At 34.7% G+C, this 23,076-nt stretch overlaps 1 protein-coding gene across 1 annotated transcript in view; it reads right to left on the bottom strand.

The window, feature by feature from the left end:
* The window catches only part of LOC6046811 (SET domain-containing protein SmydA-8), a 31,251-nt gene that overhangs the window by 3,068 nt on the left and 5,107 nt on the right, over positions 1 to 23,076 (bottom strand). The window contains exons 2-4 of the mRNA XM_038256404.1: positions 21,812 to 21,894; positions 1,768 to 1,925; positions 1,559 to 1,699 (exon numbers count right to left, since the gene is read on the bottom strand). Of these exons, the coding sequence (XP_038112332.1) occupies positions 1,559 to 1,699; positions 1,768 to 1,925; positions 21,812 to 21,835 (323 nt within the window). The 5' untranslated portion in view covers positions 21,836 to 21,894. The remainder of the gene's footprint in view (positions 1 to 1,558; positions 1,700 to 1,767; positions 1,926 to 21,811; positions 21,895 to 23,076) is intronic.

The raw sequence follows: 23,076 nt of genomic DNA, 5'->3' as shown, positions 1-23,076 counted from the left end.
ACTAATCGTATGCTGTTAGGCAAACATTGACAAATAGCATTATTTTAACATTATCAAAGTGTCCTGTTTTTCACAAAGAAAATGAATTCGGGTCGAAAAACGGATTGCACATTTGATTTGTTTTTAACAATTATGCAATTAAAACAGTTTAAATTAGATTTTAAGTAGTTGTCATCTGGGTGATGAATAGAGAGAATGCGTAACGTGATTTTCGAATGGTCCCACTTTGTTTACATCCACAAAGTAGGAGGCTGTTCAAGCACAAGCATGACTTTTTTCTTACTGGAAAATGAGCTGTTTTATAATCAGTAGCTTGTGTTTCATTTTTTCTAATATTTTACATATTTTGCTGGAAAATAGTGTGTATTTTCAAATATCGATCGGTTAGAAGAGGTTTCTCTTTTTTACGGGTGACGAAGAACTGCGGCGAGAGTGTCATTCTGCGATGTTGCAGATAAATTCCCTGGTTGATTTTTTAATCCTGCAGCTCTTTCTGGTCCAGCCAAAAAACATCGCTAATTCTAGCGAAACTGATCCAACAAACAGAGAAGATTTTCAGTATACCAGGTTTTCAAACGGAATCAAGCAATAAAGACAACTTTTGGATGGATAAAACCGCATCGACTCCATTAATAACTTCCATTCATAATTATACAAAATGACGATCTCGCCTGTAACTTTCTTAAGATTTCTTGACTTAAACTCCAGGTCCTCAAAAGCCATACATTTTTTTCATTCTTCCAAAAAAAAAAAAAAACAATTTTTTATGATCGATAACAATACTCTCTACTTTTGGCGAACAGTAAATTGGTTCCACTTTGACAGTTCCAAATTGAGGCCGTTTTGCGAACCACTATTCCGCACCCAGGTTGTCATTGAATCAGAATTGAAATACAGTTGTTGTTCGTTAACTGGGCGCTCCATAACTGGGCCGTAGCCCAGTAAAAAAGCAGACAAACGTCAACAAACCAAAACAAACCGAAATGACCGAGGGGTTAGTAAAAATAAGTAAAGAAATATTAAAAGTAAGTATTGTAAATAAATTTGAGTAACTTTTATTTTTATATTTCATCAGGAAAATATTATGCATCGGTGGTCCCCTAACCGTTAAAACCCGTTGTCAACTGATGTTGACGTTTCAACACCATTGTTCGAAAATGTCCGCACACGTGGTTTCAAGCTTTTGACAGCTGTCAGAGAATGCGATTCTATTCGAATTAGCGAATCCATTCTGTAATCTATTTCTTATGAATTTGATAAAATGTTGAACTTTTTATTCATTTAATCTAAACCTCATATTCATTTATGCAGCCGTGGGCGATTGGTTACGGTGTTCGCTTTGTAAGGGTTTGATTCCCTTTTGATCTTAACGAGAAAGTTAATCACATAGTAATGCTTGAAATGTTGAATATATGAATGAAAAATTGAACGAAATAATGCTAATGCTAAACATTTATTGGTGAATTTTTCGTATTAGACATTCAAAGTTACCTTACCAATGGTTAATTTGGCGTAAGACTATTTTTATGGAGCCGCATGGTATATCAAGATTACTCACCGCACTGTTTTTGCACCCACTTCGAAGGTTCTATGGCAGCCCAGGCAAACGGGGTCACTTTCCGCCCAAGGACCCACTGCCAGGGGTTCAACCTGAATGATCACCTCTCCGGCTTTAAGGTTGCGCGAAGCAATTAAATATCTGTAATAAATATGATTCTTTTTGAATAAACTTGACATTGATTTAAAATTGCCACAAATTTCCATTACCGTCCCCAAACGTCGGAATGTCGAACGACGTATGGCTTGTTATTGTTCAGCTCCTCCTCCGGGGGTGACTTTTGTCCGGTCTCGCCATTGTCTCCAACGGATTCCTGGGGCTCATCGGAACCATGCGGTTGATGCTGATTTTTCTGTTTACGTTGTTTCTGAAACAATTGGAAATGAAAAAGGAAAATCATTAATTCAAATGTTTCCTGAAAAACTTCCCTCGATTGCACAATTTGTTGGATAATTGATCAATTCTCATCACAATTGACCCACAGAGGGTGGCCAGGTAATTGAATTTCGAATATTATTTATTCTGACAATAATTTAAAATATTTTAATCCCCCGCAGAGAGAGCACGGTGCCTCCGCTGATCATAATAATTATTCATTCCGAACGGGTTTTCTTAATATTTATTTTGCCAATTCCGGCGGTCTCGCGGGAAAAAGCACACACGTGGGTGGTTGTGTGTGTGTGTGCGTGCGACGGTTGAAAATTGAAATCATTTCGAACAGAGTGCGCATTTCCCAATAGGCACACTTCCACCACCAGCTGAAAATCGAAATGAAAATGCAAGGCATATTTTAGAGTTGCAAAATTTACGCATACACGAGCGTGATAAAATTCACTGTGACATACCTTCGTCAATTTCGGACCGGGGAGTGTGAGAATATTCGCATTATTTTATGTCACATATTATTCCTGTCATATAAAGAGGAGTCAACAAAAAAAAAAAAAAAAAAGTTCGTTGGTATACTCAAAGAGTGCGTTATTTCGCGCGGCGCCTCACTCGTGTGGCAGTTATTTTTATAATTTGTGCGTTGTTGAAGGCGCCTGCATGTTTTAAATGTTTATTTAATTAATTGCTCATCAGTGTCGAGTTGCTGAGCTCCTCCGCGCTCGATTGTTTTCTTTATACTCGAGAGATTTGGCTTTGAATGAAAATGCCACTTCGTTCTAAATACTACTGCGTGAACTTTCTACGATTTTTTTGGGCGTTCTTATTCTCGTAGAAGACAATGTAGCGAATGTGTAGCAATTTTAAAATTAGCCATAACCATCTGTTGTCACGGGCTGCAGCGTGTATGTCACTTCAAAGTCGAGTTGGTCGTGATCTTCAGCTGTTGGCTGGTGTTGGCACAGATTTAATAAACACAAGTTGCATGATGATGATACGCAGTAACGAGCATAGCGTGTTTATGGGATGCTGGCCAATCTGGGATCATCGCATTTCTTGGTTTTAATTTCATAGAATATTTTTACTTCAAACATTTTTTTCTAATTGCACTGCTTTTATAGAAAGATTTTCAAATGGGTACTAAAGCCCTATGTCAATTTTTATGTACAACGGTAAAAAACACGATTAAAAACCATTTCTGATCACTTTTTTTCATTTTAATGCAAAATTTTGTTTTGACAAGACAACATTTTTTCGGTGGATCAACTATGGTCCCCTTGGAACGAGCTGTCAAGTAGGAGCTTTTCTGTCAAGAAGGACCGCGAGGTTAATTTTTCAAAATTGATTTAAAAATTCATTTTAAACTCTTTGTGGTCATACAAAGGGTCATTGTACTCAGAAAAATAAGCTTTATCGCTGTAAACAATAATATCAGCAATCTAAGCTTCATTTTAGGACCCAATTTGATCGACATTTAATAACACAGTTTTTTTTTGATACATTTTCAACTGTAATCTAAATTCTATTCCAATTAACAACCTTGCCTCTAGGCGGGCTTCAATCTGAAAATTCGGCCAAATTTATTTTTTCTACAAATTTAGAGGATTCATATATTTTTTCTGAGGTCAACTTTGGCCGTGTTTATAAGTTATAAGAAATAAATATTCCCTACTTAGTTTGTCAAAATCAGTATGCAGTTTTGTTATGCCCCAGATTACTCGATCACAAAAAAAATTTACCGTGTATCCATATCCATACCTACAACTTTGCCGAAGACACCAAATCGATCAAAAAATTCCTTCGAAAGATACAGATTTTTGAATTTTCATTCATCATTTTTGTATGGACAGCTGCCAAATTGGTATGGAAAATTATATGGACAAACTTATTATGCAAAATGGCTTCTTTGGGCATACCGAAGGCACCAAAAAAGTTTCAGTCGGATTGAAAAATACAATAAAAACTAATGACCGAAATCTGAAAGAATTACTCATAGGAATCCCTGCACGATTAGTACAAGAGAGCACAGAGGCTTCGATTTGATAAAACTAAAGAAAATGAATTTAGAGAAGTAAAGATAGCATAGAACAAAAGTTGCTCAAAATGATTTCCCAAACACAAAAAAATCGAAATTAATTGAAAATATATGATCATTTCCAAGCAAAGTTGCCAAGTCAAAAAAAAAAAATAACTAAGAATATCTGGAAAACCAAAATGCACCAGTGACGGATAAGGGAAGGAAGGAAGGTGACAATTTTGTTTGAAAACATACATCACTTTGTCTGATGATTTATTTTGATTTGCATTTGGTTTAATAATTTGCCGTTTTAAAATGTTGTTGTTGTTGTTGTTAATTCTATATTTCTGGCTTGAACTAGGAGGTCATTCGATGCCACACTTTAAAAATGGTTCTATCCCAAACCCCTAGAACGCCATTCTCCAGAATCCCACTTTCCAGAATGGTCTATTTCCCAGAATGCCTCATTCCCCAAATTTATAGGACCTTGAAAAAACAAAATTAAGTTTCCCATTTTGCATTTAGTTTTCTAAATAATTCTACACATTGGGATTTTTTTTCCCCCAGCAGTAGTCACAAGTCATACCAATCTTCAGGGAAGGGACAATTCTCGGAATAGTTTTCAAAAGGACGTAAGCGCCATTGGTAAAAAAATCTATTTTCATCGGTTTTCGATCAACTTATGGAAAAACAATCTCAAAAAATGTACTTCTACCACGTCCTTTAAATGCTCTTAACTGAAAATTAAAATTAGTGTCGGAGTTCAAGGTGGCGTTTACGGCATTTTGAAACAAATCCGAAAATTCTACTTTAATGGTGCTCATCAACCAGATAGACAGACATATATTTTAGAATCTTCAAAACTACGGACACTATCGATATATTTTTTTATTCGTCTCTTAAAGTAGTTACAAAATAGTTTACAACAAATTTGACTATTTTTACAATCGGATTTTTGCAGGATTGGATCCGTTCGGGATAAGAAGACAACAACTTCTTTGGTTGCTGTGCACCCTTAAAGAGGAAAATCAACTTGTGTCTACAGTTATTACAAAAAGGCGAATTCTCAACACTTCGCCCTTTAAAACTGAGCACTATTTGAAATAAATAATACCTTACGTAATAACTCAATATTTATGGGGAATGATCCATTCTACATAGCAAAAAACGTAGCAATCCTAAAAATCAGGCAAAATCTGGAGTGAAGCTTGGAGCATGGTTTATTTTTACTAACCTAACTATTTTTACTGTCCGGATTTCGAATCAGCTTTTATCAGTGTCCGGGATTCGAAGCACAACAAGTCATCTTAATTTTGTAATTCTGATGAAAAATTGTTTGAAAAGACATATTTTGCATGCATGTTCTTGAAACTGACTGTTTATACTACATCCTGATGATATTTCTACATTTCTAACTTATTTCATGATTTTTTGCCAGCTATAACAAAAATGATATGCTACTAAGTGTCCGGATTTCGAATCATGACGTTATGTCGAGCTCTTGAGAAAGCTGAAATTACCAGATTTATCTGGCAGCTTGGCAACCCTGTTTTCATGCAAAAACATACTTACTCTAACTGTAAACATCTAAATAATTTACAGGATTTGTTAAACATGATTTGATCCAAAGAATATTAATGAAACTGACATAAATGTTTCTCCGAAATTGATTGAAAATGAGTTTTTCAACGATAATCATGCTATTGTACGTTCACTTCAATCGAACATGAAACATCATGCGTCTCCATAAAAAATATATGGGAACTTACCTATGAGAATTCGTTTAAAAAATATTCCTCATTTTGGGTACGTCCCGTAAAAATCCCGAACAATAAGTTATTTTTTTCTGTTGGGTTTTTAATTCTGCACCTTCAAATTCAGAACTAAGGAGTCTTATTCTTTTTCAGAAAATTAAACTCTGGCTTCTGAAAATTATTGCCTTTGCCTTTGCTATTGAAAAGTTGAAAAGCTATGTATTTCTCTTCTCTTTTCCTTTTAGAATTTTCATTCGAGAAAAGTTTGAATTTGAATTTTTAAATTTGATTGAGCTTCCATTGAATTTGTTTGATTTCTCAAAAAACTGTGTATAATTGAAATGAGAAAAATTGTAGATGTAATATTAATTCTTGTATGGTGTAATTTTACCTCAATCTGGACTTAAAAAATGACAAAACACTAAAAAAGTGGTGAATTAACACATTTTGCCTTCCTCACTGAGGTAAGGCTATAATCCTGCTCTAAAAATGAAGTTTGTATTAAAACGTCGTAGACCCACTTTCATGTATACATATCGACTCCGAATCGAAAACTGAACAAATGTCTGTGTATATGTGTGTGTGTATGTATGTATGTGACCAACAAACTAGCTCATGTTTCTCGGCACTGGTTGAACCGATTTGGCCCGAACCTGTTGCATTCGACTTGGTTTAGGGTCTCATAGATCGAGTTTTATACAGATTGAAGTTTCAATAAGTAGTTCAAAAGTTATGTATAAAAATGTGTTTTCACATATATCCGGATCTCACCTAAATGTATGTAAACTATGTCCGGATCCATCATCCGACCCATCGTTGATTAGGTTATCAAAAGACATTTCCAACGAGTCCAAAACATTGAAGATTTGGCAACCCTGCCTGGAGATATGGCGAGTTAAGTGATATTGATGTACTTTTTGGAAGCCGGATCTCACTTAAATGTATGTAAACTATGTCCGGATCCATCATCCGACCCATCGTTGATTAGGTTATCAAAAGACATTTCCAACGAGTCCAAAACATTGATGATCTGGCAACCATGTCTGGAGATATGGCGAGTTAAGTGATATTGATGTACTTTTTTTATTCCGAATCTAAAAAATAGATTAAATTTGTGTACAACCCCATCATATCAGCCATTGTTGGTAATGAGTGAGGAAGGCTCCAACCACATAGGTGGATTAAGTTAGTTTTTAGAGGTAAAATCAAAAAATTTTGTGACACAAAGGTTGTACCCATCAAAAACGAAGTTGACTTTATAGCTGTCGGCCTCTATTGCTTGTACCAACCACTAGTGTCTTCCTTTTTATCTACAAGGAGTTCGCCGCTCTGGGCTCCTAAGTGTTTGAGTACGGCACGGAGCGACGACGCCGGATACCCATATTTACACAAAGAATTTTAGAGCGCCTGCCGCGGGATTCGAACCAGCAACCTCTGGATTGTGAGTCCAGTGCGCGGTCCGATTGATCCACACGGGCGGGAGTTGTACCCATTCCCAGATGTTATATTACCATGATTTTTTCTGTGTACTATTTTTATTTAATCCGTATATTACCATGATTTTTTTCTGTGTACTATTTTTATTCAATTTTCAAGAATTTATGCCAGAAATATCTTTTCTAAAGACTAATAGCAATGAAATGTTAAAAAATAAAAATAATTATGGAAATTCTCCTTTTGATTGATGAAAGAGTCGATTAAGAGAAGTGAAGCCATGCGGATGCGGTGCAGAAATATTTGTGTTTTCGGCGTTATTTATTTTAATGATTAGTGCTTATTATTTTCCTGCAATGATTACACAGAAAAAAATGATGGTAATATTCATCAGGAAATGGTGACAGATTTTGTGGCAAAATAAATGATAAATTTTACCCTAGAAAATTATGAATTTTCATCAGTTTTTGATGAATATTCATCAGGTTTACATTTTTACACATTTTTTTTTGTAATATTACACAAATAAAGAGGTAATATTCAACCTACTAAATTTTCAACATTCCAAAATTCAACTTTTTTTTTCTGTGTAGTGAGTTCAAATTGTGCAGTAGTAATGCGCGGCTGATGACAGACATTATTTGTGAAAAGATAGAAAAAGTTGTAATGCAATTTTTTTGGTACAATTTAATAAGTCCTTCTTATATCATCGTTGATCGGGAGGCACGACGTCGTGGGAAATGTTGTATTAAAATTTAAATGATTTAATATATAATTACTGTGAAAAAGTCCTTTCCATATCATCGTTGATCAAAAGGCACGCTAACGGTTTAACTCCTCTGAATAATCATTGTGCAATAATACAAGTATTTAGTACTGAAATGACTGTGCATGAGTGTTTTGTGTGAGGCAGAAAGAAAGGATAGAAGATTGCACTATGGGGTATTTCCATATAAGCGAGCGGCCAAAAATATTTTTTTGCTTTTCTGTGACTTTTTTGTGTTGTTTGTACTTAGTATAATGAAAACAAATAAAATTTGATATTTTTCCAAAAAAAAAGTTTAATTTTCGATTTTTTCATATATTTGAGGCCACATGCATTAAAGTGGTGATTTTTAATATTCTTGCTCTGTTTATTTGATGCACGGAATGGCGGTTTATGCTATGTTAAAGTTTCAGATTTACGTTCAATCTCCCTCCCCTTTTTCTTGAGTTAAAATCCACCTCTCTTTGAAGACCTCCCCCCCCCCCTCCCCCCCAATTAAAATTTGATTTTTGCGGTGTTTTAGAATTTTAGACGGTTTATTTTATGGAACATTGTATGGATTCTCGTCCACGTTTTTGGTTGATCCACTTGCAAAATTCACGTTTTCCACGATAAATTCTTCTAAATCAAAATCACTATGTAACCGATTGTCGTTAGATTACTTAAAATATGAACTTCTTCTATGGGCTTTTGTATACCTCGTTTTGAAGCTACAGAACAACGTGCGTAGTTTTTCCTCTGTGGTTTTTCCTGAGTTGATCATGTGATGGTTCTGCAATGTTGTAATTCTTACAAATATACTCGAAAGCAGTTCTCACGTTTTCAGAATAGTGCTTCGTTATATCGTACAGGGACACTACGGTATTATTATCCATACTTTCAAAAGAACACAACAACGAACTGATATGGATATTCGACGAATCGTTTCTGTAAAATACTTAGAATAGGAATTTCTAATTTTATTAAACGTACCTAAGTACCAACAAAGTCATGAATATCAAATCAATTTCAAAACATACATAACAGGTACGTCATTTCTGCCTCCGCAGGTAAATAATGTGATTTTAACCAAGCGTATACGCGAAATCATTAATTTCCTTGCATGAATCAAAATGTTCAAAATGGCATAACTCAAAAGTGCACATAAGTGCACTTTGAAATTTGGAGACAAGTTAGGACATGGTTCAAATTTTAAGCTGCAAAATTTTCAGATCGCACAAATGCACACAAAAAAGTACTCCATTAACAAAGTTGAAAAAAACTAAATTTTGAATAAAAATCCATCTTTTTTTATTTTTATTATTTTTTTTAGCCTGTAAAAGTGTGTTTTGTAAAATATTATTGAAAAGTTAAATCAATTACCATTCTGAATTTATATAATGATGCAGGAAAAAAATCATAAACAGCTACACAGTACAACTATGAAAAAAAAATATTTTTTTTTGTCAAAAAACATGTTTTTTCTTACCATTTTCGCCTTTGAAGGTTTGCAATTCAGTGAATTTTGAACCTACAACTTTCAAACTCCGGATTTTTCTTAGTTAGAATGTTTATTTTCGAAAAAAAAAATACCAAAAAAATAATTAGAGTATATCGGTTTTTCGATTTATGGCCGCCTGAAACCCCATAGTGGATTGGAAGGCACGTTGACGGTTGAGTTCGTTAGAAACATTCATTTAAAAATAACAGTTATTCAGAGTACAAGTTTCACTTAAACACATCATTATGAAAATTATATCACCTAAATAAATTTGTGTGAAATTTTTTAAAGTAAAACATAAAAAGATATGACATTTTTATTGGCATTCGAGAAATCACGCATCCAATCTCTCCTATTAATGGTCGTGATGTTCATAGTGTGTTGTTTTTCTTTGATGACACGCATGAATGCGAGAAAGCGTTTATGTACGCGTTGAGTAATACGAATTTGTTTCGAGTGGAATATTTGCACAAAATTCTATTATTTTTTTGCAAATTCAATTTAGCTTCAAAGGTCATGTCTTCAGTGTTTTTTTTTCAAAAGGTTCTATAAGCTGCGAGATTTCATATGTTTACCGGACCTTTTGAAATAAATCTCTGGATGTGTATTTGCTTTAAACTATTTTTATCGATACAACGCTGAAACAACTTTACAATGTACGGACGAAACAGAACATTGCACGTAAAACAAGTGTCGTAAAGAATAATTCCATCTGAATATCCACTTGACTAACCAAATCCAGCATCCACTCGACCAAGAGATGTAAAGTGCCCAAAGTGTTGAGCCAACCGACGACAATCCCCGGGCACCTCGAGCATAAAAAAAAACAAAATTACTACTCCAGTTATAGCTGGAAAATTCCAGTTCCACATGGGTACCGTATTATTTCTTCCAGTCGACTCGGAAATGGAGATCTATTTGCATCTCTCGCTTCTCTCTCTGGTACAATAGTTGCAGCAATATGCAAATTGTATTTGCCCAAAAGCAGCTTTTCGAGTGTCCAACACGGGTGGTGGTGGTCCGGTTTCAGGGCTTCATTTTTCGAGTGGGGACTCCAAATCCAATCTACTCGAATTCAATCTAGAGACACTCACTCAACTTGTTGTCCGTGCATCAGGAAAGGTGCTAGGATCTGCAGAAGATTATTCCCCTCATCCATCGAACCTGGTCCCCTCTGCGTTTCCACTTTACTTACAACTAAATTTATGCGCCAGGGAACACCATTCAGGGAAACCCTGGAGTTTGATTCTCTAGAGAATCGAGATTTAAAAAAACTTTTTTGCAAACCATGATTACTAGAAGCAAAAATTTCGTCTATTCTAAAACAAGGGATAATTTAAGTTGTTCTTTTTCAAGTTTTAGTGCCTCTCGAGAGAACTCTTGTTAAACTTCCACTTGGCTGTTGCGGGGACTCCGATGATGCAAATCTAATCAAGTTGGTGCTCAATGTATGCAAGGTTCTATTCAGTGTGAAATATTTATCAATCAATTTCGTCTTCGGGTTCGGGCCCCATCATCATCGTCAACCAGGCACAACTTTCAGGTCAGTAGTGTGGCACCACCGACCAAAGACTCTCACAGATGAATCCTATTTCAAGCACCATTTAGAGGTTAGTTATGGTTATCCGACATTCCGAACCAGGAATCGACGACGACGACGACGACGAGTAGACCACTCTAAATTCAAACCAGCATCAGATCTCTCTACTTCAGTTCGATTGACGAGGACGGCGACGGTGACCGTCAATCTCGTTTTTGTGGGCCCTTTGCTTGAAATGTCGTTCCCTTCACACACAAAGTCAGTGGTGGTGGTGGCCACGAGAGTTATGGAAATCATGTCTATAAATATTGTATGAGTAGTGATAAGGGAGAACGGAACGGAGAAAAGTCTATTCCCATTTTTTTTTGCCCAACACAAGAGCTGATGATCCGAAAGATCTGGCTTTTCAATTTTCTAGCTGCAGATGAACACGATTGTACAGCTGCTGGCGAATTGAATGCAAATCGGATCAATACGTTTGAAACAGTTATTTAGAACTGATTTCTACATAATTTAGTTTGAAATTGAGTTTGCGTGAATGAAATTTTTGGATTGATATAAAAAAAATTACAAAGCAGTTGCAACGAACTGAAAACTATCGTGAACACACTTTTTTGTTTTACTTTTGAGTACATTTTGCAATATAATTTTTATGAGAATGCATATTAACATTTTCAAAAATTCACGTTAAAAAGCAATCTTTTGTTAAAAAGGATGACCTTTCTGTTAATAATATTTTCGAAACATGAAAATGTAAGAATAGATATACAAATGAACAAAAACCACCGAAAAATACCCAAAAACACATTAAAAAAACTAATTTATGTTCAAGGATACAACTTTGGACATTGGTCAATATTAAGACTTTCATGTAAAACAAAACAGAAAATAGATCTCCAAATCTACATCAGCAAACCTTTTGTCGCTTTGCTCAGATAAGATAATACAGTCAACAGAAGCAAAAATTTTCATAACTGGATATGCCTATTTTTCAAACTAATGTAATTGTTTATTTCAACGAAACTCTTTCCATTCATTCCCGATGCTTCGGGATTTGGTGTCTTGGGCAATGTTATAAGTAATGATTTGGACTTGGACTACAGGAGATTCAAGAATCATATTCAGATGTAAAGTCATCCCACATTATTCGGAACGGTTTCCAGATCGGCCAATGTTCAAAAAATCAAAGCAAATCGATAATTGAACTTAATGATTCGCTTTTACCTTCATTTGAAAGCTTTTCTTGCGATCTTTCGAATGCTGTATCGAACATTTGCAAATTTTAACTTTTATATGAATATTTTGAAGAATTACTTTGACCCTTGAAATCCACAAATTTGGAACACTTTTTTCTTACGAATGTAAACAAACTTTGGATCTCTCCAGGAGTACATATTTATTACCAAATAATGACTTCACACACTGAAACCAACGAAACTCAAGCTTAGTGATGTTTTATACATGGTTTGATAACTTTTTTTTTGAAAATATCAGTTAAATTCAGGTGTTCCACAATTGTGGGAGGCACAATAATATCCCACAATTATGAAACAGGCCATTTGGAGGTAGTGTTTTGCTGCTCTGGACAAAATAGTCTTGGAATGAAGTTTTTTGTTCAAAAAGTACTACTTTTAACAGTGAAATTGCAAGATAATGTCCAAATAAAGGTTCTAAAAATAGTAAGGTCGACAGAAAAGCTACCGTAAACCGGGGTGACTTTGATAGGATTTCAATTTATTTTTGGAATATTTTCCAACTGGTAAGGCTTGTCTTGAGATTATTATTTTAAAAACATGTACTGGGGTAGCCCACATATGGTCCATATACCATTTTTGAAAAAAAAGTTTTTTCAATGGCGTTTTTAAAAATAGTTACGTTAAAAATTCTTATTTTGAATTCCGGAGTGACTTTGATAGTCATAGTTTTTCTTGTTAAAATCAGATTTAAGGTGTTCAAACTTTATTTTTACGTCAAATGTAACATTACTAAGGTTGCTAATTTAGTTTTCTAGGAAAAAATCAATGTTTATTTAGTTAACTAAGTTTATAAGCTTTTTAACAAAATACATATAAATTTCAGGTAAAATTGCTCAAAAGTCAGAATTTTGCCTGAAATTCGTTAAAACTTGATATGTTTATAAAATTATCGATTAAAATTGCATTTAAAACTGAATTAGAAGCAAAAATCAAAAGCTTTCACATTTTATATGAAATTTGTCCAACTGAAAATGCCTATGAAAAAAGAGATTTTTATTTATTTATGTTTCAAAAACACATAATATTTATTATTTACAAACTTATTCAACCTTCTCCTAGTGGAAAATTGTCCAAAGAATCCGAAAATGCATTCCGTTTTCCGATTCAAAATTATGTTCGTTGAGAAAAACATGACACTTTGAGGAGTTTGAAATAATGCCTTTCATCAACATTTTCTTAATTATAGTTAACTAACTTTTTAAACTTTTCAAAATTTTATGAAAAGTTTTTCTTAAGGTACTTTGAACACTTCTCTACCACGGTCAGTATGATTCAATACCATTCCGTACGTATTTGAGTTGTACTCTTCATTTTTCGGAAAAATCTTAAACCTATCAAAGTCACCCCGGCTATCAAAGTCACCCCGTTTTACGGTACTTTTGGCATGCTATCGACAATTTATCATAAAAGTGTTCCGAATATGTGGCATGACTGTAAAGTAAATTTGCAAACAAAAATGCATTAATATTATAATATTAATATTCCTAATTTTTTTATAGAGTGAACTGTTTTTAAATTAGGGTATTTTAAGGTAATTTTTCGAACAAGCTTTTTTGCAATTTAAAAATACGTAAAAAAGCCCTGCCATATGATTTTTTGATTGCTGAGAAAATTTTCCTATATTTCTTTTATTTGTTGATCAGACGAAGTTTGTTGAAGTACAGCGTCTTAAGGATTAAATTTGGTAAAAAATAAGGTTTTCACAGTGTCACAGTGCATTTTCTGTTCTCTCTTTAAATTACGTCAACATTTTAGAATCAAGAGTAACATTTATAAAAAAGCTAAGAACGCTCTTATCAGAAATTTTCAACCGAAAAAAAATGTTACGAAACAATATTAACAATAAAAATGTAGCAAACCGTTTCCGAGATATCGCGAGCTGAAAATGAGGGCTAATTACACAGCAAAACATTATTTAAACTTGGAAGGGGGACCTTTTTTATGATGTAATATTACCTCAATTAAGACTGAAAAACGGGCATTTCAACGAAAAAGGAGGTAAAATTACACATTTTTTTGACATAAAAGGTGTACTCATTCCCAGAAATAATCATGATTTTTTAATGTGTAAATAACACTGAGAAAAACTATTTTATTGTACAATTTTATGTTTAAGACGCTTTACTTCAGCAACATCAGTCCGATCAACAAATTTAAAACAATGTTTTTTTTTTTAAATTTTCACAGCAATTCATTTTTTGCAGGGTACCAGCGATTCCTTCATAAAGTATTGTTAAACTGCATGAAAAACAAAATAGAAAACAAATAATTTAGCATGAATACAACTTTAAAAAGTTCGTTTAAGTAAAAAAGAAAAAAAGGCACTTTTTATAGCTAATTTGATTTTCTTTCAAATAGGGGTTTTGATGCCTTCTTTAAAAATATTTTGTTTTTTTTCCAAAACCAATTCAGCCCAGACTCAATTATCAGAAGGCCTTAGCAAAATTTCACTTCGGATAAACTTATTTTTGATTGTTTAGCTTAACTATGACCCCTACACAGAAAAAAAAATCAATTCTCGTAAATCGTGAATTAAGTTCACGAATGTGAGAACCACGAAGGAATTTATTCATGAGTATGGTGCATTTGCACCATAAACGTGTATATATTCCTTCGTGGTTCTCGCATTCGTGAATTTAATTCACGATTTCGAGAATTGGTTTTTTTCAGTGTAAACTACTCTCAGGGATTTAGAATTTTTAAATCCAAGGTAGCGGCCTATATGGCGATGGGGAAATATTGAAAAAAATGCATTTTTTTTAAACTTTACAGGCAATCAACCATACAAATTTGACTTAAATGGGGTGGTTGCAGAACTCGAATTTGATGTTTGATGTAAGAAAATAAAAAAAAAGATTTTTTTGTTTGTGATTCAATTATCCGAAGTCTAGAGCTTTGGTGTCTTGGGGACAAATGATCAGGGTCAATAGGGGCATCTTTTGGTATGGTGGACATTAGGGTGGTCCAAATTTTAGGGTGGTTCAGAATTTTTATTTTGGCGGGATGACGAGATAGCGCTTTGGTGTCTTCAGAAAAGTTGTAGAGAACACAATTTTGAGCAACTTTGCTGAAGAGCATCTTCAAACGGATAGTTTCTAGAGCCATTTTTGTAATTTAGGTTGAAGTGTTTATGAAAAAATGAGTTTTTTGAATTTATCAACTCAGGCTTGTGTCGTAGCGAGTTGGTGTCTTCTAGACATTTGTAGAGCTTATCAAAACACATATTTATCTTCCAAGAGAGCAAAAACCGGACCTTTAAAATGAAAGTTATAGCTAAGGCTACCAACTCTTGCTGAGCAAAAATCCGTACACTTTGCCAATATGACAACATGGTGTAACAAAAACTGTCAATGAATTATTTAGATAAATTAAATTTAATAAATTTGAAAATTACAAATATAAACTGTGCCGTTTTTACAGCTAACAAATTTCACAAAATACTATCAGAGTGCATATGACTTGCACGTTTAAAAGTATTCATAAAATAAACCGTGATTTGAATCAAATCATTATGTTCTTCATTTTTTTTTGTTAAACGTTTAAATGTTTACGAAAAGTCAAGTTTGCTTTTACGAATAATATCGTTCTTAGTGTTTTCACGAACACATTTCCAGATTTTTTTTTGCTGAAAAGGTCCTATAACATGTGAAACACAACAGTTTATAGGACCTTTAAAAAAACTCTAGATTTGATAATTCAAATGTTCAAATGTTTTCACAAGTTTTAGAAAGCCTTTGGAAATGGATAAATATATTTAGTAAGGAATTCCTAAAAGAAAAATTCTAGAGTTTTTTTAAGGTGATAACATATGAAAGACAATAGTTCAAAAACTGTAGAATTATTGATAATAAAGTTTGAATTCAGGAAACCCCGGAAAACCCTCTTTTTAAATCAAACTCACAGAAAAATACAAATTTCTAGTTAACAAAATCTTCGACCAAATCAAAAATGCAATTCAATGATTAAAAAGTTGTTAAAATTCCGTACAAATCCGTATTATGCGCAAAATTCCCTACAAAAATTCCGGCCTGTTAAAAATCCGCGAATAGGTTCGAAAATCCGTATGGTAAGGAAAAAATCCGTACAGTTGGTAGCCTTAGTTATAGCCAAAATACGACGAAAAAGACGCCATTTTGAAATGTGAATAACTCGAAAAGAAGGTGGAGTTTGACCTCGCTCTTAGAAGCATCTGAAAGTACGCATTTTAGAGTACATTTGCTGAAAATATCTCAGGGGTCTTTTTTGTTTAACTTATTTAATCTCAATTTGAAAATGAGCATTTTTTAATCGTTTTTTGCCCATAACTTTTGATAGAATTGACCAAAATTCATTTTTTAAGAACAAAAATGTTCATTTTGACAAGCTCTACAACTGTCTACAAGGGCTCAAAAATGTACAAAATGATCTAGTGGTTGTAAAAGAAGAAACAAGTTTTGGCTGAAATATTTCAGGAATAAATTTAATTATTTTGTTGATGTCACGACACAAGCCTGAGTTGATAAATTCAAAAAACTCATTTTTTCATAAACACTTCAACCTAAATTACAAAAATGACTCTAGAAACTTCCCGTTTGAAGAGAGAGCTTTGTGCTCTAGAGCAAAGTTGCTCAAAATTGTGTTCTCTACAACTTTTCTGAAGACACCAAAGCGCTATCTCGTCATCCCGCCAAAATAAAAATTCTGAACCACCCTAAAATTTGGACCACCCTAATGTCCACCATACCAAAAGATGCCCCTATTGACCCTGATCATTTGTCCCCAAGACACCAAAGCTCTAAATCTTAACGTGTGGCCGCTATCAATTTTGTCACGCTAGATTTCGGTTTCGGACCACTGCACTATGGGCCATCTCCATACAAACAGGCGGCCAAATTATTTTTTTGCTTTTTAAATGTTTTTTCCATACAAATTTGGGTAATTGTATGGTATTGAAATGATATACGTCGATTTTTATGACTTTTCATGTTTTTCAATAGTTGATTGTTTATAATAAATAGTCTTTTCATACATTTGCAAGTGCAACAGAATTGCGTATATATTGTATTGCAAGTTTATATTATAAAAATTATGGATAAGCTAATACATCCCCACTTTAAGGACACAACCCCTCCCTCCTGTTTCTTTCACCCCCCCCCCCTCTCCTCATCCCCTCCAACAAAATTTTGTTAAGCGTAATAAATTCATTTTAAGTCAAATATTTATTATTTACTGCTGTGTGTTTCTTTTTGTGAGTCCATGCCATATAACTTGATCCCCCCCCCCTACCCTAACAGAAAAATTAATTTTATTCAAAATATTAACTATGAAGTAAAACGATAAAAATAGAGTTTGTGACAGCTTCAGGATATGTTAAAGGTACTTTTTATGATGTTTTATACTAACCAACATAGAACTTAAATGTGAATCAGTTTCATGGATTGATCGCAGAAATTCATCATGCTAAGTCAACATTTTGCTGAATACTTTTTCCGGTATCAAACTGAGATTCTCCAGTTTCGCTTGAGAAACTTCGGTACGAATACCTTATTTTGACTAAGGTACTCAATGTAGGCAACAGAAAATTCCAATAAAGTCATTTCGAACTTCTTGAAACCAGGTATTGATTTTTGAAGCGACGATGCCCACGAAGTAGGTAGCAAAGCAAGTGAAATAAACGGGCGCATATGTATATGTATAAAACGTAAATGTTCAAAATGGCATATCTCCGAAAACGCAAAAAATCGCAGGCTGGAAATTTCAGCAATGTTAGATTATAATCCAATCTTTCAAGTGATCTTAGTTTCATGTTTAGCATCGGTTAGCAAAAAAAGTACTCGATTAACAAACACAAAAAAAAAATATGATTTGTCAAAAAAATGCTCCAGTTATTCGATGAAAACTTCAGTTTTTGGTTTAGGAACTACATTTTATCTATTAATAGTTTCAAAGCTTATCTCATTACCTTTCCAACGATGTATATTTGTCCTAGTAAAACATTTAAAATGTCTGAGCTATGTTAAAATTAAACAATCAGCCTTTTTTACGAAAAACGCTAGTTTTTTACTCCATTTTTTGACTTTCAGCTTGCGTATCTCCGTAATGAACAAACTTAGAGCTTTGAAAATTTGGATTTTTCTTAGTTAGAATGTTTACTTTCGAGAAAAAAATACCAAAAAATATTTGGAGAAGGTCACTTTTTTGAAACTTGGCCACCCAATGTACCATAGTGCTGTGCACTGGTATCAGATTTTGCAAAATCCTTTTTTACCCCTCAAACATACAAAAAATCGAAAATCAAAAAATATATATATTACAAGCCTTACCCGACAAACTTCGTTCTGCCTTTTTTTCGTTGGTTGACGAATTTTTGCTTTTTTGATTATTCAGCCTCCTGTGATCAAAATTTGATTTTGCGTAACTTTCTCCATACAATTGCCGATGCTCTGGAATCGGTTCCAGAGTGGCCAAAGTGTCAATTAGTTAGCGTATAAACCTTCCTTGGGCTTATACGAACCCAACGCAACAAAGAGCAGCTCGATCCGACGCTCCGTATTGAACTGATTCGCGTTCGAACAAAACCGTCGATTTTTTTTTTATATATATAGAAGAAAAATTTCTTAAGTTTTTTTTAATGGTCCAATAAGCTACTGTGTTTTATTTGTTTATAGTAGTGGTGGGCAAAACCGCTCATTTCTGTGAGCCGCTCATTTTCGTTCGCTCATTTAAATGAGCGGCTCTTTTGAACGGCTCATCCGCTCATTTCGCTCAAAGTCAGAAAATAGACTGGAATGAACTGAAGCATCTGCTCAAGATATTTAGATTTTTTTTTCAAACGACCAATGGAGTGTCCATGAGTGTCACACTTCGTATGATTTTTGTTGATTGATATTTCAAAAATATATGTTTTCATCGCACTTATTCAAAACAGATTGGAGATCGTCCATAAAACATAGAAAATCGTCGATTTGCTTTATCCTTTTTTTGGAAAGCATTTCAAATATAAACATTGATCTCTGAAATCAACAAATATTGAAAACTTTTTTTTCATAGAGAGGTAAACAAACTTGAGTTTTCTTCAGAAGTGAATATTTTCAACCAAATTATTGCTTTCAATTGTTAAAAGTAACGAAAGTAAGCTGAATTATCGTTTTGATAATTATTTTCCCATATTTTGTGAAACAAAAGATTTAATTTGTTGTTCAGTAACAGGCATATTTGAGGTAGCGTTTTGCTGCACTTGATAAAATAGTCTCGAAATGCAGTTTTTGTTTAATAAGAACAACTTTTATTCATGACAGCAAATGAATGATCAAAACATTCGTCAAAAAGAAGATCTGAAAAAATGCCTTAAGAAAACTATTGATCAATTACCACAAAAGAGTACCAAGTTTGTGTGATGTGCTGTGGTAAATTACATTTAAAATCATAAACGGTTCAATACATGGATTAAACCCGCAAACTAGCATGTTCGAATGCGTGTAACAACTTTTGAGAAATCTATCGATATTTTCATACAGCAGTTCCATATGAAAGTTAAAGAAAAAAAATAAAAGTGCTTCGATTTGGCTCAAAATTTTTCTGGGGGTTCCTTGGCCAAAATAATTAGACCCGTATTTTTTTGTTTGGCCATTAGGGTGGCCTACGTCGTGTTAGGGTGGTCCGAAAAATGGCCATTTTCGTCGATTTCCACAAAAACCACTTTTTTCAAAAAATCATAACTTCGCTCCATTCCAACCGATTTTAGCTGTCTAGGGTGCAAATGAAAGATGATAAGTTGGACTTCAAGAAAAATAATGTGGAGTTTCAAAATCTAGCCTAACATTTGAAAAGTCTAATGAAAACATCAAATGCCGTTTTGACGGTGTCTGGACCAAAGAGCCTATATCTGAAAATATTTTTAACGGATTCCCGGACAATTTTACATAACATATCAAAAATTGGGCGAGGTTCATTAACAGGATTCAGAGATATGATTTTTTGAAAATAAAATCCGGGTTTTCGACGCGCCGCGCGCGAAAACGGGAGATTGACGAAATCGGCAAAAAATCAACTTTTTTCACTAAAACTGCGATAACTCGAAAATTTCAGCGATGACCTATAAATGTTAGGGTACCAAAAGTTGCGTATTTCAATTGCGAAAATTTTGGTACCCTAACATCTATAGGTCATCGCTGAAATTTTCTAGTTATCGCAGTTTTAGTGAAAAAAGTTGATTTTTTGCCGATTTCGCCAATTTCTCGTTTTCGCGCGCGGCGGATTTTATTTTCAAAAATCATATCTCTGAATCCTGTTAATGAACCTCGCCCAATTTTGATATGTTATGTAAAATTGTCCGAGGAATCCGTTAAAAATATTTTCAGATATAGGCTCTTTGGTCCAGACACCGTCAAAACGGCATTTGATGTTTTCATAAGACTTTTTCAAATGTTAGGCTAGATTTTTGAAACTCCACATTATTTTTTCTTGAAAGTCCAACTTATCATCTTTCATTTGCGCCCTAGACAGCTAAAATCGGTTGAAATGGAGCGAAGTTATGATTTTTTGAAAAAAGTGGTTTTTGTGAAAATCGACGAAAATGGCCATTTTTCGGACCACCCTAACACGACGTAGGCCACCCTAATGACCAAACAAAAAAATACGGGTCTAATTATTTTGGCCAAGGAACCCCCAGAAAAAATTTGAGCCAAATCGAAGCACTTTTATTTTTTTTCTTTAACTTTCATATGGAACTGCTGCATAATGAGATCATGCAACATCTGGCGACAATCAGCTGATTCAAAATCACAGGCGCCCCGACAGGCTAGCAACAAGCATAAAGTGCGCCATGATGTTGGAAGTTGGAACATGAGGCGACCGGTGAGAACCTAGTTTCCCCTCTTTTCTCCACAACACCGTCACCACCAGCGCGAGGAAGAACGAACCGAACGAGAGCGAATGAGCGAGAGCGAAATAACGAAAGAGTGAGCGAAAACGAGGCCGTTCGACGACGTCGACGACGGCGCGAGCGACGCTAATCAAGCGCTCCGTTGAACGGAGTCCGTTCGTTCTTTCCGTTCATTCGCTCTCGCTCATTCGCTCTCGTTCGGTTCGTTCTTCGACTCGCTCTTTGATTTGACGGTTCTTTGAAAAGAACCGGTTCACAAAATGAACCGCCGCTCATTTTTTCTGAGCGGTCGCTCATTCGTTCTTTAGCTTGAGCCGGTTCATAAGAACGGTTCGCTCAAAAAAGCCCATCTCTAGTTTATAGGACCTATTTAAAAAAAAAACTCTGGAATTTTATGAAGGCTTGTTCGACAAACTAATGATGCAAAATCATCCAAATAAAAAAAAAAAACGAAATTAATAATCTCTTAAAAACAAATTGCGGAAATTTGTACAAGTACACTTATGTAACATCTAAAAAGGGCTATTTTTTGAAAAAATACTTCAGCGAGTATATGTAATTTATTTTTGCAACCGATAGAAACTAGGATTACGAATTGCCTATTTTTCCCTAATAACGATATTTTGAACACACTTTCTCTCTTGTTCACCCTTTGTATACAATTTCAAATTGGCCCATTTTCATTGTGCTGCTTTTCTAATTGCAAGAACATAGTATGACATTGTAGGGTATTGTTGTACATATTATATTTTTACATACCTTCTTTTTATGATTGGGCGACATTTTTAATATTTATTTTTTCACTATTCACCTTTTTCGCAATTGTTTTTCACTTAGCGTTACTGCAAACAAAAAAAAACTTCCAAATCTCAGTTCCTAATGAACAGGTGTGTCTGCTCTCGGAAAAGCAGGCGCGCGCTCGCGAAAAACGGAACACCCCGCGTCACCGCACCCGTTTCTTCTCACTGCACTGTTTGGCAGCAGCCGTCACGTGCGTAACTTTACACCCCGTCAGGAGGAAAAAGGGAAGATGGAAAGCGAAGAGGCAATTAGTTGACCGCGTGGCGATCAACAAACGCACACCTGTTGTTTTCACGTTTTTCAGCCGACACGACCACCATCACACACGCACACATATTACTAAGGAAGAAGGTGATTTATTTATGAATGGAGACGCGTGGTATTTTGAGGCCAATTCGCGTGTCTCTGCTGAAGGGAGGGGGAGGGGGGGGGGGGACCTTTTTTACTTGGCTCATCTCACGGATCGTGTCTGATAATTGAAACTGAAGTGGTGCTTTAAAGATTTGCATCTCGGCGATCCCACCTTTGCTCGTGTGTGAAACGTTGCGTTAATCGGTCAATTATGCGCGACGGACAGCTGTGTGTGACTCTCGGTGTTAACCTGTGTAACGATGATGGTTGAAGACTTTGTGCACATTTTGGGGAGACTTTGTTGGTTAGAATACTGTCGTGATGGTGCTATATTGACGCAAGTGAATTTGAGCTGAATTGAGTTGCAAACTTTATTCATTTACAAAAAACAGCAGGTCTAAATTACTGATAATTTCAAATTTGATTTTAAGTATCTTTTTCTGGCATTTCGTTGAGGAGATATTTTGCTTTCGAGTTTTTTGATTAACGAATGCCAAAAGAAAATCTTCTGAAGAAGCTTCTCCCATCGCTAATAGACAGTTTTTCTGTCCGAAAACAACACAAAAAACACGTAAATTGAGATGATTTTGTTAGTTCTGATTGAATAGAAATACCGCTCAGATATATTGCAGATTTGAAAATTACATTGAATTTGCCACTGTCCTGTTTGTCAAATATTTAGCAAGAAAAAAGGTTAAGACCGAAAAGAAGATCTAGATTAGAGGCGAGGTTGTGCGATCAAATCTACAACTGAACACTACTTTGGTGTCTTGGGACAACTAGAATCCCAAGGATCACTGTGACTTAAGGGTAGAGTACCCCGCTAGAGACGTGGGTGGTACGGGTTCGAATCCCGTCTGTGATCTGGTGAA

Source organism: Culex quinquefasciatus, chromosome 2 (genome assembly GCF_015732765.1).
Source record: "Culex quinquefasciatus strain JHB chromosome 2, VPISU_Cqui_1.0_pri_paternal, whole genome shotgun sequence".
NCBI lineage: Eukaryota > Metazoa > Arthropoda > Insecta > Diptera > Culicidae > Culex > Culex quinquefasciatus.
The sequence above is the reverse complement of the archived record's forward strand: the minus strand, read 5'-3'. Positions and strand labels throughout refer to the sequence as shown.